The sequence below is a fragment of the Callorhinus ursinus genome, unplaced genomic scaffold, assembly GCF_003265705.2.
Source record: "Callorhinus ursinus isolate GAN/ISIS: 27379988/994484 unplaced genomic scaffold, GSC_fseal_2.0 scaffold14, whole genome shotgun sequence".
Lineage (NCBI taxonomy): Eukaryota > Metazoa > Chordata > Mammalia > Carnivora > Otariidae > Callorhinus > Callorhinus ursinus.
Genome location: NW_027397076.1, coordinates 7,199,096 through 7,211,998, shown reverse-complemented (window position 1 = coordinate 7,211,998; position 12,903 = coordinate 7,199,096). Strand labels below are relative to the sequence as shown.

The 12,903-nt window shown below is 44.7% G+C and overlaps 1 protein-coding gene across 1 annotated transcript in view; it reads right to left on the bottom strand.

Moving 5' to 3' along the window:
• Window positions 1-12,903, bottom strand: part of PAH (phenylalanine hydroxylase) — a 67,957-nt gene that overhangs the window by 24,747 nt on the left and 30,307 nt on the right. The window contains exon 4 of the mRNA XM_025881301.2: window positions 8,370-8,458. Coding sequence (XP_025737086.1) covers window positions 8,370-8,458 — 89 coding nt within the window. The remainder of the gene's footprint in view (window positions 1-8,369; window positions 8,459-12,903) is intronic.

Sequence of the window (12,903 nt, the reverse complement as noted above, 5' to 3'; positions counted from 1 at the left end):
GTTATCCTCACCTACCTCTTATTTAATAGTCAGTAATAAATGGCTCCCTCCAGCCCCTAAGTATACAGTGTAGACTTTTGCACCTGTAAGTCATCTTGGAAAATACCTATTTCTATGTTTTAATCTAGATATGAGGAAAATGAAGCCCATAGAGCCATTTGCAGAACCAGCACCTCCGCTGGGGTTTTCTGTTTGTACCCACGTAGCGGGCTGAGGTTTGAGGTTGAGCAGGAAACCAGGATGACGAGGGAAGATTTCCTTTAGCCAGTGGATTTCCACTCCATTATGCTGCCTCTGGGAATGAGATGCCCATGACAATTTCTCTTCCCTATTTGGTTCTTTACCTGTGATCTTTTTTTAAAATTTAAATTCAATTAGTCAACATATAGTACATCATTAGTTTCAGATGTAGAGTTCAGCAATTCATCAGTCAATATACTTTGTCTAGATAGTTCAAAGATATTTCCATCAGTGAAAAAAAGTTTCCTGTAAAATTGTATATCCAGCAGGTATCAACTCTGTCAGAGGGAATATACAGATGAAATAATGGAAAAAGTATACCAGAGTCTAACAAATGTTATGAAAATGAGAAACAGTAACTGTGTTATTTTTCTATACTATTTATGCTTTTGAAGTTTTGTACTATAAGTGTGGATTTCTTTTGTAATTAGTAAAAAAGTGAAATAGTATTACAAATCTATCTCAAACCATTATGAAGAAGTAACAGAAGATTCACACATTGAGTTATACCAACACACACACATATACAGTATATCATATGGATCTTCCATAGGGAAAGTTTCTAATCGCAGTCCTTTCCAGCCCAAAGTACCTAATAAGTTCATTATCAGTCTTCAAGAAGGCCCCACTGGCCAGGCTGCAAGGACATCTGTCCTTCAGTTATCAGTGAAAGAGAGCTGGGGCCTCAAAGTCCATCTCTTGGTGGTTTGGCCTTGTATCATTTGGGCTGCCAGATGACCACAGGGCCTCTGCAGCCGTGTGGAGTACACTCTGAATTAAGTACACTCTGAATTAAGCTTCACTTGATGATGACTAATCATCCTGTCTCAATTTAGACTAATAGCAGCAATTTCAGTAGCACTGCATGTAATTTATTTATAATCACCCTGTCTCAATTAAGCTAATAGCAGCAATTTCGGTTGCACTGCATGTAACCAAGTATGTTTTGACAGGAAAATATATTGTTGGTGAAGGAGGAGTAGGGAGGAGGGAGAAGAGGGGAGGGGTGGAAGGGGCAGAGTGGAGAGAATTCTACATGACGCAAAGTTGTAACATCACCTGCAGTCCGCATGCAATCACTTTCCTTAATCTTGAAATTTTTGCTACTTGGGTGTTGAAGTGTGTGGTTTTGTTGTTGTGGGGATTTCGGGGAGTGGGTAACTACATGGTAAAGTCTTCTGGGTATTCTAGACTGAGATCTTTATTTTATCATTTCTTGATGTCATGGCTGAGGTTAAACCTCAGAAATGCCATCTTTAGACTAGCAAGGAGAACAGGGGGTTCCAAGTCAGATGGGCTGGGTGGATTACTAACCTCAGTCACTAGGAGCTTGGCTTGAGGTTAGTCAGTTCAACTCTCAGAACCTATGTTTCTTCATCAGTAAAATGAGACTATTAGCTACCTCACAGCGTTGGGTGGGTTAGATTAGGTGACATAGGCAGAGCATCAAGTAATATTCTGAATTTAAAAAATGATGTATTTGTACAAAATGGTGGGAAATCCAAAAGCTGAGAAATCTGGCTCAGAACACAAAAAGGATAGAGCCTGTAATGGGTCACTGAGCCCCATCACCCCACCTTGGACCTTCTAAGCAGTGTCTGTAGAATTATTACCTTGCAATTTCTATTTCATCTATGCCAATAAAGAGAGGCTGTTTACATTCCATCAATCCCACCCCAACTGGAGGAAGGATGGTACACAGGAGAAAGAGGTTCAATATGGTACAGTATCTGCTGATGCCATCCTGCAGGCACTGGCCAGATTTGCAAACTAACAGACCAGGGCAGCACTGACAACAGTCCCACCGCCCCTCGCCCACTCTCTGTTGCTGGCCATGGCCGCCACCAATAAGGCCAAGAAGTCTGTTTTGGAAGGGATTCGGTCAGATACCTGGTTGTCCAAGCCAATAACCCGGGGGTCATTGTTTTACTTCTCTCTTCCTCTCCTCCTTCATACCCGATAATCAATGTTTGTCCATTCTTCCTTCCAAATATCTTAAGTCTGTCCTTTTTACTTTTTTCTCACTACTACCCCTTAGTTCAGGAACCCATCACCTCTCCCCTGGACTACCATAACTGTTCCCCGAGTGGCCTTTCTTCGAGTTCTCTCCATGCCTCCCCCCTCACGCAGCCCAAGTAGATTTATGAAGTGCAAATATGGTGGGGTCACTCCCTTCCTTAAAAACTTTCAATGGCCTCTCATCAATTTTAGGATAATGTCCAAAATTTTTAACACAGTCCAAAAGGCTTTGTGTGATCTGGCTCTGCCTATGATTCCAACTCTGTGTTGAACTACAATTGGAGTTCCACATACTACATTCAAATTCATCCAAACTGGTCTGATTTTAATTCTTTAACCACCCATGCTTTTTCCCACATTAAGGCCTTCACAGATGCTGTTCCCTTTTATTGGAATACTCTTTCCCACTCTTCCAGACCAATAAGCTACAACTTGGCCTTTCCATCCTGCATTTTTAGAGACTTTTCTTGCTCTTTCCAAAGTTTATTGGTTTTCCTCTATAATACACCTTCTCAATAATCTGAGTGTTTCTCTTTTCAGACAATCATTATGCTTGTTAATATTCTTAAACTCAGGACTCTGTCTGTTTCACTTATCACTGGGTTTTCAGTGCATGGCATATTTTTAAGTAGGAGTTGTTTAAAAAATTACGCAAAAAAATTAGATCACTGCCTAACAAGCTTGCTGTACACTCAAGGGACATGTATATTTGTTTGATGTGCAGTTTACTCCTTAGTAAGGCCCAAACTCTTCAAGGTAAGATGCTGACTTATAGGAGATGGACAAGTAGCAAAATACTTATTTTATGATCAAGTTGCAAGTGATTTCTGTCCAGTAGAAAAAGGAACACTCACGGTTATGGCTTTATTGCCTTCTAGAATATTAATCACTTGTATAGCAATCTCTGATCTTGCTCCAGCACTAGATTTTTCAACGACCATCCATACTTCGGTCTTTTGTAGCTTCCTTCACACCAGTGTTGTCGTCTGGCTGGTTTCCTCACTACTGAGTTAATGGATTTTTGACAAATGTTGACTATATACCTGTATGACAGTTGTTTTTAACTTTCTTAAAATGATGCCTTGACAGAGCAACTTAGGAGGAATGCAACAGGTCTTTGATGACTGACATCCTTACAACAGACTCTAATGGGGCCCTTGGATGGAGAAGTTTGACTGGGAGAAAGGAAGAGGAGAGAAGCACTAGAAATATAGCCCTGCTCTTGGGAAGGGCAAGGCTCTTTTCTGGAGAGAAGAGAAACTCAATATCTGTATCTGAAAGACTGAAAAACAGTTTGAAAGCTTCAGGTAGGAGAAGAAAGGACCGTTGTGTTGACTAATATTTTATCCCCCGGAAAGCCCCCCAGCGCAGATCTTCAGCTTTAGACACTGGCGTGGGCGCCAGCAGAACTGAAATAGGGAACTCTGGGGTTAAGGTCTGTGTGGCAGAGGCTCCCCAAGATCTGTGTGTAATCTTTCTTTCAGAGAACACTGCTCAACCACTATTCTCAGTCTTCTTTGAAGTTCACAGTGGCTTTGGGACTGGGCTGCAGTCAATAAAATTTGAGGGAAGGATGTGAGTCACCTCCCGACCTGACCCATAAAGACCTGGGAGTGATTCTCACTCACTTTTCCCATGTGCTGGCTGAATGAAAAGGGCTCTGAGGACTTGGAGGAAGGTGCAGCCGTTTAGTGGAAAGGACTTAGTCTCTGCAAGACTGTGTGGAGCAATTTCCTTACTGAGCTACCCTGGAAATAACCTTTCAGTGGGTTAGGCCATGGAGCTTTGGGGATTGTTTGATAAGCAGTTAGCCTACCCTAGTTGTTAGAGGGCTCAACTCACATCTCCCTCTTTCCAGAAGTCCTCTCTAACCATTCCAGTTCACAGTGACCTTAGAACTGATAACACATGCCATCTGATTCATTAAACCTGGTGTTTAATCGTGTACTTTTCTGTGTTGTGATTTAAACTAAATATTACCCAAACTGCATTCCATGGAACACTACCATTTAAGATAATATTGCTAGGTATTCCATGAAAAGGGGTTCCATAAGTAAAAAAAAAAAAAAAAAAAAAATTGAGGGACATTAGGTTGAATGAGTCTCATGTTCGCAGTACTTGCCAAAGTCCCAAATGTGGTAATGGGACTTGCATATGCTTAAAATGCAGTTCTAGAATACACTGTTTCTCATTTTGATCCTGAGAATTTTTTTCCATAGGGTCATGCATATGATCCTTTCACTTGTGTGTGTGGGAGTGGGTGTGTCTATGTATCTATGTCTTATGCCTTTTATGAGGTTACAATTCATAAGGAAGTGAATTTATTTTTCTCTGATGCTCTGTGCTCAAAGTATGAAACACCATGCACACAGTTCTATAGTATCAGCGTCAAGAACTTGGCCTGGGGAAGAGGTAGATAGAAGGCTTCAAGGAGGCCAACATACGAGTTGGGCCTTAGGAAATAAGTAGAGGTTTTGCAGCAGGGAAAGAACAGGTGAGCGGATAAGGAAAAGCATCCCATGTGAAGGAGACCACATAGACAGGCCCACGGAGGCTGGGGAATGGTCAGAGAAAGGAGACTCAGTCTTAGAATGGAAATCAAACAGACCACTTGGATTCTGACTTTGCAAATACGTAACCTGTAAGCTGTAAAGTTGTAACCCAGTCACCTCTGGCACCCCCTCTGGAAAGAACAGACACCACTCCCTCCTGTACCCCACAACCGGAGGCCCCTGAAGGACAGGGATCATGTCATGAATCATTTCAGCTCCCCGTTCCTTTACACAGCCTGGGACGCAGCTCTCCCTCTCTGAAATTTCTCATCTGAATGAGAAAACACAACACTCCCAGGATGGCTATCACACCTAAATTTAAAAAATGCCGGTAAAGCATTTAGCACAGTGACTGGCATACAGTCTACGCTCAAGAAATGTGAGCTACCAGTATCTCTTGCTTAGTAAATGGTTGGGGAAGGGAGGAAGGCAGAAGGGGAGGAGGGAGGGCAGGACACTGGCAACAACAGAAAAAAGGCCGAGTGGAATGCAGCTCTCCTATTTCATTCTCCCACTTAGCTAACCCTGGGAGGCAGATGCCCTTTACCCTCTGTTGCAGGAACAATCCTTCCTTGGCTGCATTTCTCAGAGTGGTTATTTTGGAGACCCTGACGTGAGATATTGAGTTAAACATCAGTGCACGCTGCCAAGGGCAGGGGAGCATACTGCGGCGAGGACAGAGTGGAACAGAGGGTCCTTTCGGGAAGAACACCCGTGACTCCTCACACGTGGCAGCCAAGGCCTGTGGGGCCTGAGGGAGTGTGGGGAAGCACTCTGGAGGGTTTGCTCTGTCCTTGGCGCATCGGTTCCCGGGCTCTGATGAAGGAACAGAGAAGAGTGTGGCCTCCTCAGCGGGAAGACTGTGTGCCTGACAAAACTGTTCTTTTATGACAAAATTCATCAGAGCGCGAGGCCAGGGAACCAAAAATGTGACCTGGGTCTGTGAGGAGAAATGAATCCCAGGGAATTGGAAGACCAACTCATTTGCCTGAAGAGACACAAGGATAAGAAGAGGGAAGTATCCACGTCTGTAGCCTCTCCCCTCTTTCCCCTCTGCGCCAAGTGAGCAGCAAGTGTGGCCAACGGAAGGGTCTTGGATTAAGGTAGGAGGCCCAGAGGGGGAAACACCCTGATGGGCTGGTTCCATGGGCTGGCTCAAGCTGGCCAGACGGCTTTCCCAGAGGAATGATCTCTTTGCAGACGCTTTGCTCCCAAGGCCCACAGCCAAAGACCTGTCAAAGGGGATCTGGAGCCTCTTCTGGAGCGTGTCTACTGCCCCTGGACCCCACAGGAGAAGGCTGCACCGTCCCCAGGAAGGTGAATGGGGATCAAAATCCTCCAACCTTACCTTTAGGTTTTTGGGGGAGAAGGTGCTTAAGTGTCTATTTATTAGGAGACTGAAATATGACTCCTATCCTGAGCTAAGTAGTTTCACAAGTAAGAATCAAGGAAGCTATGGGGCATTCTTGTCAAGATGCACGGGCGTCTACAAACTACTGTAATAGGGAGACTAGAAACATGCTTGCCATTGGGGGATGCTGAGTAAGTTATGGCAATGCACAAAAAATTATATATATAATAATTGTATGACAATTTAATAATTCATATTAATGTCTAACTAGTAGAAAGAGAGAGACGGGAGAAAGAGATGGGCAGAGGAGGAAGGAAGCACATCAAAATTAACACCAATTATTTCAGGACAGTATGACAATAGGTGATTTTTTTTTTCTAGTTTCAAGTCTGGGTGTCAGGAGGAAATTCAACTTTGTTTCTGTTAATAAAATAGTTTCTCACTGTAAAAAAAAAAAAAAGCAGAATACCACCAAGAGGAAAAGAGAAATAACTGGAATCATGGGTGATCTTCATTTTCTTCCCTCATGCTTTTCTGTATTTTTAAGTCCACTATGAGGGATTCACTATTTGAATGAAAATAAGCAACATGTGTTCATATTTTAAAAGGCCAGCCAACTCCAGAAATAACTCTCTCTTTGTCTCTGGGAAAGCATTGGAATTTCTGCTACTGGGCTGGACCTTTGTTTTCTGGCTCTGTGAGCACCAGGGAAAGAGTCTTAAGACCCAAAGACTGCACAGGACCTTAGAAAATTCATTTACTCTCCCTGGGCCTCAGTGAATCTATCTGTAAAATGGGAACATCTGCTTTGCTTCCTGCAAAGAGCCTTTGTGAAGATCAAGTTCACAACTTACTCAACTGTGAAGACCCACAGAGATGTAAGAAAACAGACTCCGGATGAAATGTAGAAACTCTCACTCAGTTGCACTAAACCACTAGAAATGAAAACAGCTTCCAAGTCATTTAAAGATGAAGAAGCCATTTGCCTGGGCAGAGATTAAGTGACAGCGCATGTGATGGTGGCACTTTCCACTAAGGAGGATGTCAGAACTGGCCCTGGCCCTGAGTCCAGCCTGAGCTGCTCCTCCCCGGAATCCTCCACCCCCACAAAAAATGGTGACGTTCCCCCACCCTGGTCTTCTTCTCAGAAACCAGTAGGGGACCTGCGCCCCTGCCCACCAGACACAGGACACAGTCTGAGTTCTTTGTCTGGTACATCAGACCTTTTATTTTTTTATCACTTTTTTGAAGATTTATTTATTTATTTGAGAGAAAGAGAGAGCGCAAGCAGAGGGAGGGGCAGAGAGAAACTTTAGCAGACTCTTCACTGAGCTCAGCTCAGAGCCCAGTGCAGGGCTCGATGCAGGGCTCAATCTCACGACCCTGAGATCATGACCTTGAGATCATGACCTGAGCCAAAACCAAGAGTCACCCAGGGGCCCCACATCAGACCTTTTAAAATCTGGCCCTCACGGGCGCCTGGGTGGCTCAGTTGGTTAAGCGACTGCCTTCGGCTCAGGTCATGATCCTGGAGTCCCGGGATCGAGTCCCGCATCGGGCTCCCTGCTCAGCAGGGAGTCTGCTTCTCCCTCTGACCCTCTTCCCTCTCGTGCTCTCTCTCTATCTCATTCTCTCTCTCAAATAAATAAATAAAATCTATAAAAAAAAATTTAAAATCTGGCCTTCACGCCTAATGCACTAGCCAGTCATTTCAAAATATTCTGCATTTCAAAATATTCTGGATACTTTCAGGACACTGGGTCTTTGCACAATACTGTTCCCTCAGCATCTTCTACTCAGGGTTTAGGATCTAGTTCCAATGTCACCACGGCCCTGCTGTACCTGACAGAGTTGTTAGTGGTTTACTGTTTCCCAAACGCCTGACTTAAACCCCTGTAGTTGTATAAAGACAGAAAGAAAGATGATTTACATATATATGTGTGTTTGTGTGTATGTCTGCATACATACATACATGCATATATATACATATAAACAATAGTTTCCAGAGGCCAATCCATATTTGCGCCAGCAATAATAACGACTGTGATAACCATGGCAGTGATGATGTATAAGAAGACACCCTACAAATGTCTGTCCTACAAGCAAACAAATGAAGACACATTCCTGGGGATCAGAGAGTGGAGTAGGGTCAGGGAGGGGAGCACTGAAAGGGTCTCATTGGAAGAGTCACCGACACGGAAACTCACAGGATGGTCTGCATCCAGTTCCGCTCCATAGCTGAGAATCTGATTGGCAAATTTGTCGAGCTCTTGAATGGTTCTTGGGAACCAGGGCACTGAAACACAGAAAGAGCAAAGTCCTGAGCTGAAGATTGGCAGGACACGGCCAGAGGCCTCACCAAGTTCAGAAGCATGGATCAGCCCCCATTAGACAAACCAATGGGGGGAACACGGGGTCCCATATAACCCCCAACTTACTATAATACAAAAGCTAACTCCCATTTTTCTTGGAAACTATTTTTTTTTTAAATTTCAGCTTTGTGGAGGTTTACCTGACAAATAAAATTATAAGATAAAGTGTACATCATTGTGATTTGACATAGGTACACATTACGAAAGCATTTTCCCCATCTAGTTAATTAACACACACATATTTACTTTTCGGGGTTGGTAAAACATTTAAGTTCTACTTTCTTAGCAAATTTCAATTATATAATACAGTGTTATCGACTACAGTCACCATGGCTTAACACTAGGTCCCCAGATCTTACCTTATAGCTGAAACATACCCTTTTACCAACCTCCCCCTCTTTCTCCCAGCCCCCAGCCCCTGGCAATCACTTATCTACTGTCTGTTTCTATGAGTTTGGTGCTTTTTTTTTTAGCTTCCATGTATAAGGGATACCATGCATTATTTGTCTCTGTCTGGTTTATTTCACTTAGCACCTTAGAAAATAATTTTAAAACATCTTCCCAAACATATTCTTTTTCCTGAAGATTTTCTCTGAATTATCTCAACATTTACCTCCCTCCCACCTATTATGGTATAGTGGGGTGGTTTTTGATGGTTTTCTCTAGTAGCAGAGTATTACATGTAACCCCAGAATATAAATCAGATAAAACCAGAGCTATTCCGTTTTATGCAAGGATAAGCCCATGAAACCCCATCTTCCTATCACATATCTCCCTCCCAAAGGTTCCTAGGCATCATCCTGGCAGAATCTTTGATGCCCAAGCCGGTTTGAAAGTCACTGATGAAACAGAATGGAGTCAGGCAGTTTAGGATTTGACAGTGCCTTGTAGTACCTAAAGAACTTACAGGCTTGCTTTTGGAGTAGCCTAGTGAGGGAGTAGATGAGGCCTGAGCTGTGTGGCCTACGGGGAAGAAGACACATGGAGGGTGGCATTGTTCCAGGAATGAACAGAGACTAGGACATTTTGGACTGAAAGGTCCATGAGGGGAGAAACCATGAGTGCATTGTAGTTCAGGTGCCTGGAGGAGAGGGAGGGCTTGGGGGTGGGGGGTGAGAAGCGATGGAGGAAGGAAGGAACGAACGGATGAACGAATGAACTCTGGGTATGCTAACTTGTAAGGCATTCACAACAGTAAGTACAATCCATGGAGCGCCAACTCTGGTCCAGTTGCTGTTTCTGATTTCTGAAGTATCTCCAAAATAAGGGAGGCATCATGACCCCTATTGTACAGATGAAAAACTGCAGGTGGGAAAGTATAAATAACCAGTTGAAGGCCACACTAGAAGTAAGAAAGTGGTAGCTCCAGGACATGGGAGGCTAGGGGAGCCCTGGGAAGGGAGGCCAAGGCATCCAATGCTTCTTCCTCTGAAATGAGGTTTAGAGGAAAAGATGCTGAACTTGGAGTCAGTAAGGTCCGGCTTGGCATCTCGGCTGCATCTACCTGCTTTTGCTCTCTGTGCCTCAATCCTAACTGTAAAAATGGGAATAATAGCCACAATAATAGGAAGAGTAGCAGATGTTTTTTGAGGCCTTACCACGTGCCAGCTACCACTGTGCTTACCATTTTGTTGGAATATGTCTTTTAATCTGAGTATCACTGTGAGGAGTACATGGGAATGTAGGCAAAGGGCGCAGCACAATGTCTCGCCCATAAAAGGAAATTTCTCATCTCAGGCAGGTTGTTTCGGATTCTGGCCCTGCTCAGATGGGGCGGGAAAGCACACGCTTGCCATCTAGTGGCCAGACTGGGGAAACGCCACCCGTGATATCGACATAGAAGAGGCAGGCAAGAAATCAGCCACGCTCCACCAAAACGAGATGCTTATTTCAACAGCATTAACAAAGGGCCATTTAGAGCCTTGTTTCCATAGACATGGGGTGCAAGGCTGTCCGCCCCGTATGTGAGTGATAAAAAGTAACACTGAGTGCTGTTCTAAATACTGCACCTGTGAGGCGGGTACTTGTGGTCTCCCCAGATCACAAACGAGGAAACTGAGGTACAGAGGTTAGGTGGCAAACCCAAATACAGATTTTCCTCTGCTAGGAAACAGAGGAGTCAGGATTCAAACTCAGGCCTGGATGACCTGACCATGAATCCACCTGGCCACTCTGGGGGGTTAGAGCACATTGTTAGCCGGGCTCTGGAGCCTGACTGCCCGAGTGTCCTTGCCGTCTCCCACCCGGAGGTTCCATGCCCCTAAAGCATAGCCCCCTTCTCAAGGTTGGCTCTCTGTGGTCAGTCACAGGAACAGACCTTGCAGTCGTATTCCAGCTAAGGCTTCTCTAGCACTGGCTCGCTGACAGGCACTGTCCTAGATGAGTTATTTACCACCTCACCCAAATCCACATAGCAAGCCCAGGAGCTGGGTGTTATTACTATCCCCATTTTATAGATGAGGATGTGGAGGAACAAGGAGGATAAGTCTCTTCATAGACCTCCTGGGTCCTAACTTCTAGACTCTGGAGTCTGAGATGACTCAGCACCAGGCTCTGCTCACCTAGCACAGCACTTGGCTTCCCACTTTGTCTCTGGAGCATTTCTCCAGGCCTTTTTTTCTTCTTGAGCTCACTGCTTTACCTTGTGCAATAGACCTCTGTTGTCAGCACTGAAAATGGGGTCTATTCCTTACTCAGGTTTGGAAGGACTTGAGAAAGGACATCTACTGTAGTCAGCCAGGGCTCAGGATCCCCTCTGCGACCTTTCCGGCTTTCCCAGGATGTCACCATCCCATCACCTCTCTTCCAGGGCACCCCTTCCCCACTCATTCGTTCTCTCTCTTGCCTGGGAATCATCCATAATTCCAGTAGTCACAGTTGCCGCCAGAGACAGGGCAAGCCAGCCTTGTGTTGCTGCCACCAACCTTCTGACTTGGGGGGCACCCTTCACCTTGTCGAAATAGATTCCATAAATCGGTATTCAGCACCTACTACTAGGGCACTAGACATTGAGGGAGTCTTCACCTCTGCAGTGCTTACGTTCTAGTGGGGGTGGGCGGCCAGAAAGAAATAATAAATACATTTAAATAGATAACAATGCCAGGACATTCTTGAAGAAGAAAGTGGGGTAAGCAGATGGAGAGGGAGGGAGATACTATTTCATATATCATCCTGTGACTCCAGACCCCAGAGGGAGGGTCTTGGTGCCCTGCCACTGCCTTGCCATAGCTCAAGGGGATCTGGGATAGCCAGGGTCCGTCCTTAGTCCAGAACTGACTCCCTGTTTGTCTCAGGGAGAGTCGGTCCGGCAACCATCAAGACCCAGCACAACAGGGCCGGCCACCTCCGGCCGGAATGCTGTCTCTGTACTTACTATCTGTGGCACCCAGAACAAATTAGGAAACATCTTTGTGCCTCAGTTTCCCTAACTGTAAAAATGGGGATAATGATAGCACTATACCGTACTACTTGACTGGAACAATATGAAATTAAGCAAGTTAATACGTGTGCTCACTGAGAACAGTACTGGTATATAGTAAATACTGTTACTGTTCACTTGCAAGCTCCTGGGAGTTTTTGTTAACCCTGCCCTTAGAGTAGAGAGCAGAGTAGAAAGTCTTCAGGCGAGCCTAGAAAGTCCGCTACTTACTGTGTTGTGTAATTGAGCAAGTATTTTATCTCTCAGAGCTTTAGTGTTTTATCCACAATATGGATTAGAATCATCATTCTATATTACTTCATTTTTGCATGAATTAAATACTATAGCACATGTGACACATCTTAGCACAGTGAGTGGTCCACTGTGCTTTTCTGTATTAACCATGAGGGTGACGAAGAATTTAATGATGGTGATAAAAAAGGAAGAAAAAGAAGGAAGAGGAAGAAGAAGAGAAGGAGGGAGAGGAAGAGAGAAGGGAGACTGGGGTCTGCGTCTGAGGTCTGAGGTCTGCGAAGCCCGTTCGCAGTCAAGCTCTGATACTAATAGGCTTTCTAGTCTTGGGCCTCAGTTTCCCCCTTCTATACAACGTGAGGTATTGGATTCACTTGTTGCTGTAATCCCTTTTGGGTTTTGTATTTCCAGCGCTACCGGAATGCTGTGAAGGGCTGAGGCTGGCCAGAGGGGATGTGAAAATATACTTCTAGTTCCATCAGTGTGTCCATCTTGCTTGCTTCTGGAAATATAGTGACTGCGTTTGTTCGGCCCCCAAAATGCATGGCACCTCCCATTTCCCCTTTTCCTCTCACCAAAGGAACCAGGTTCTACTCCACAGATACAAGCCTTTTTGCCCCACCTACATTCAGAGCTGTGTGTGCGGCCGTCTCCCCACTGAACGCCAGAGGGCAGCAGAACCAGCATTTTTTTTCAGCT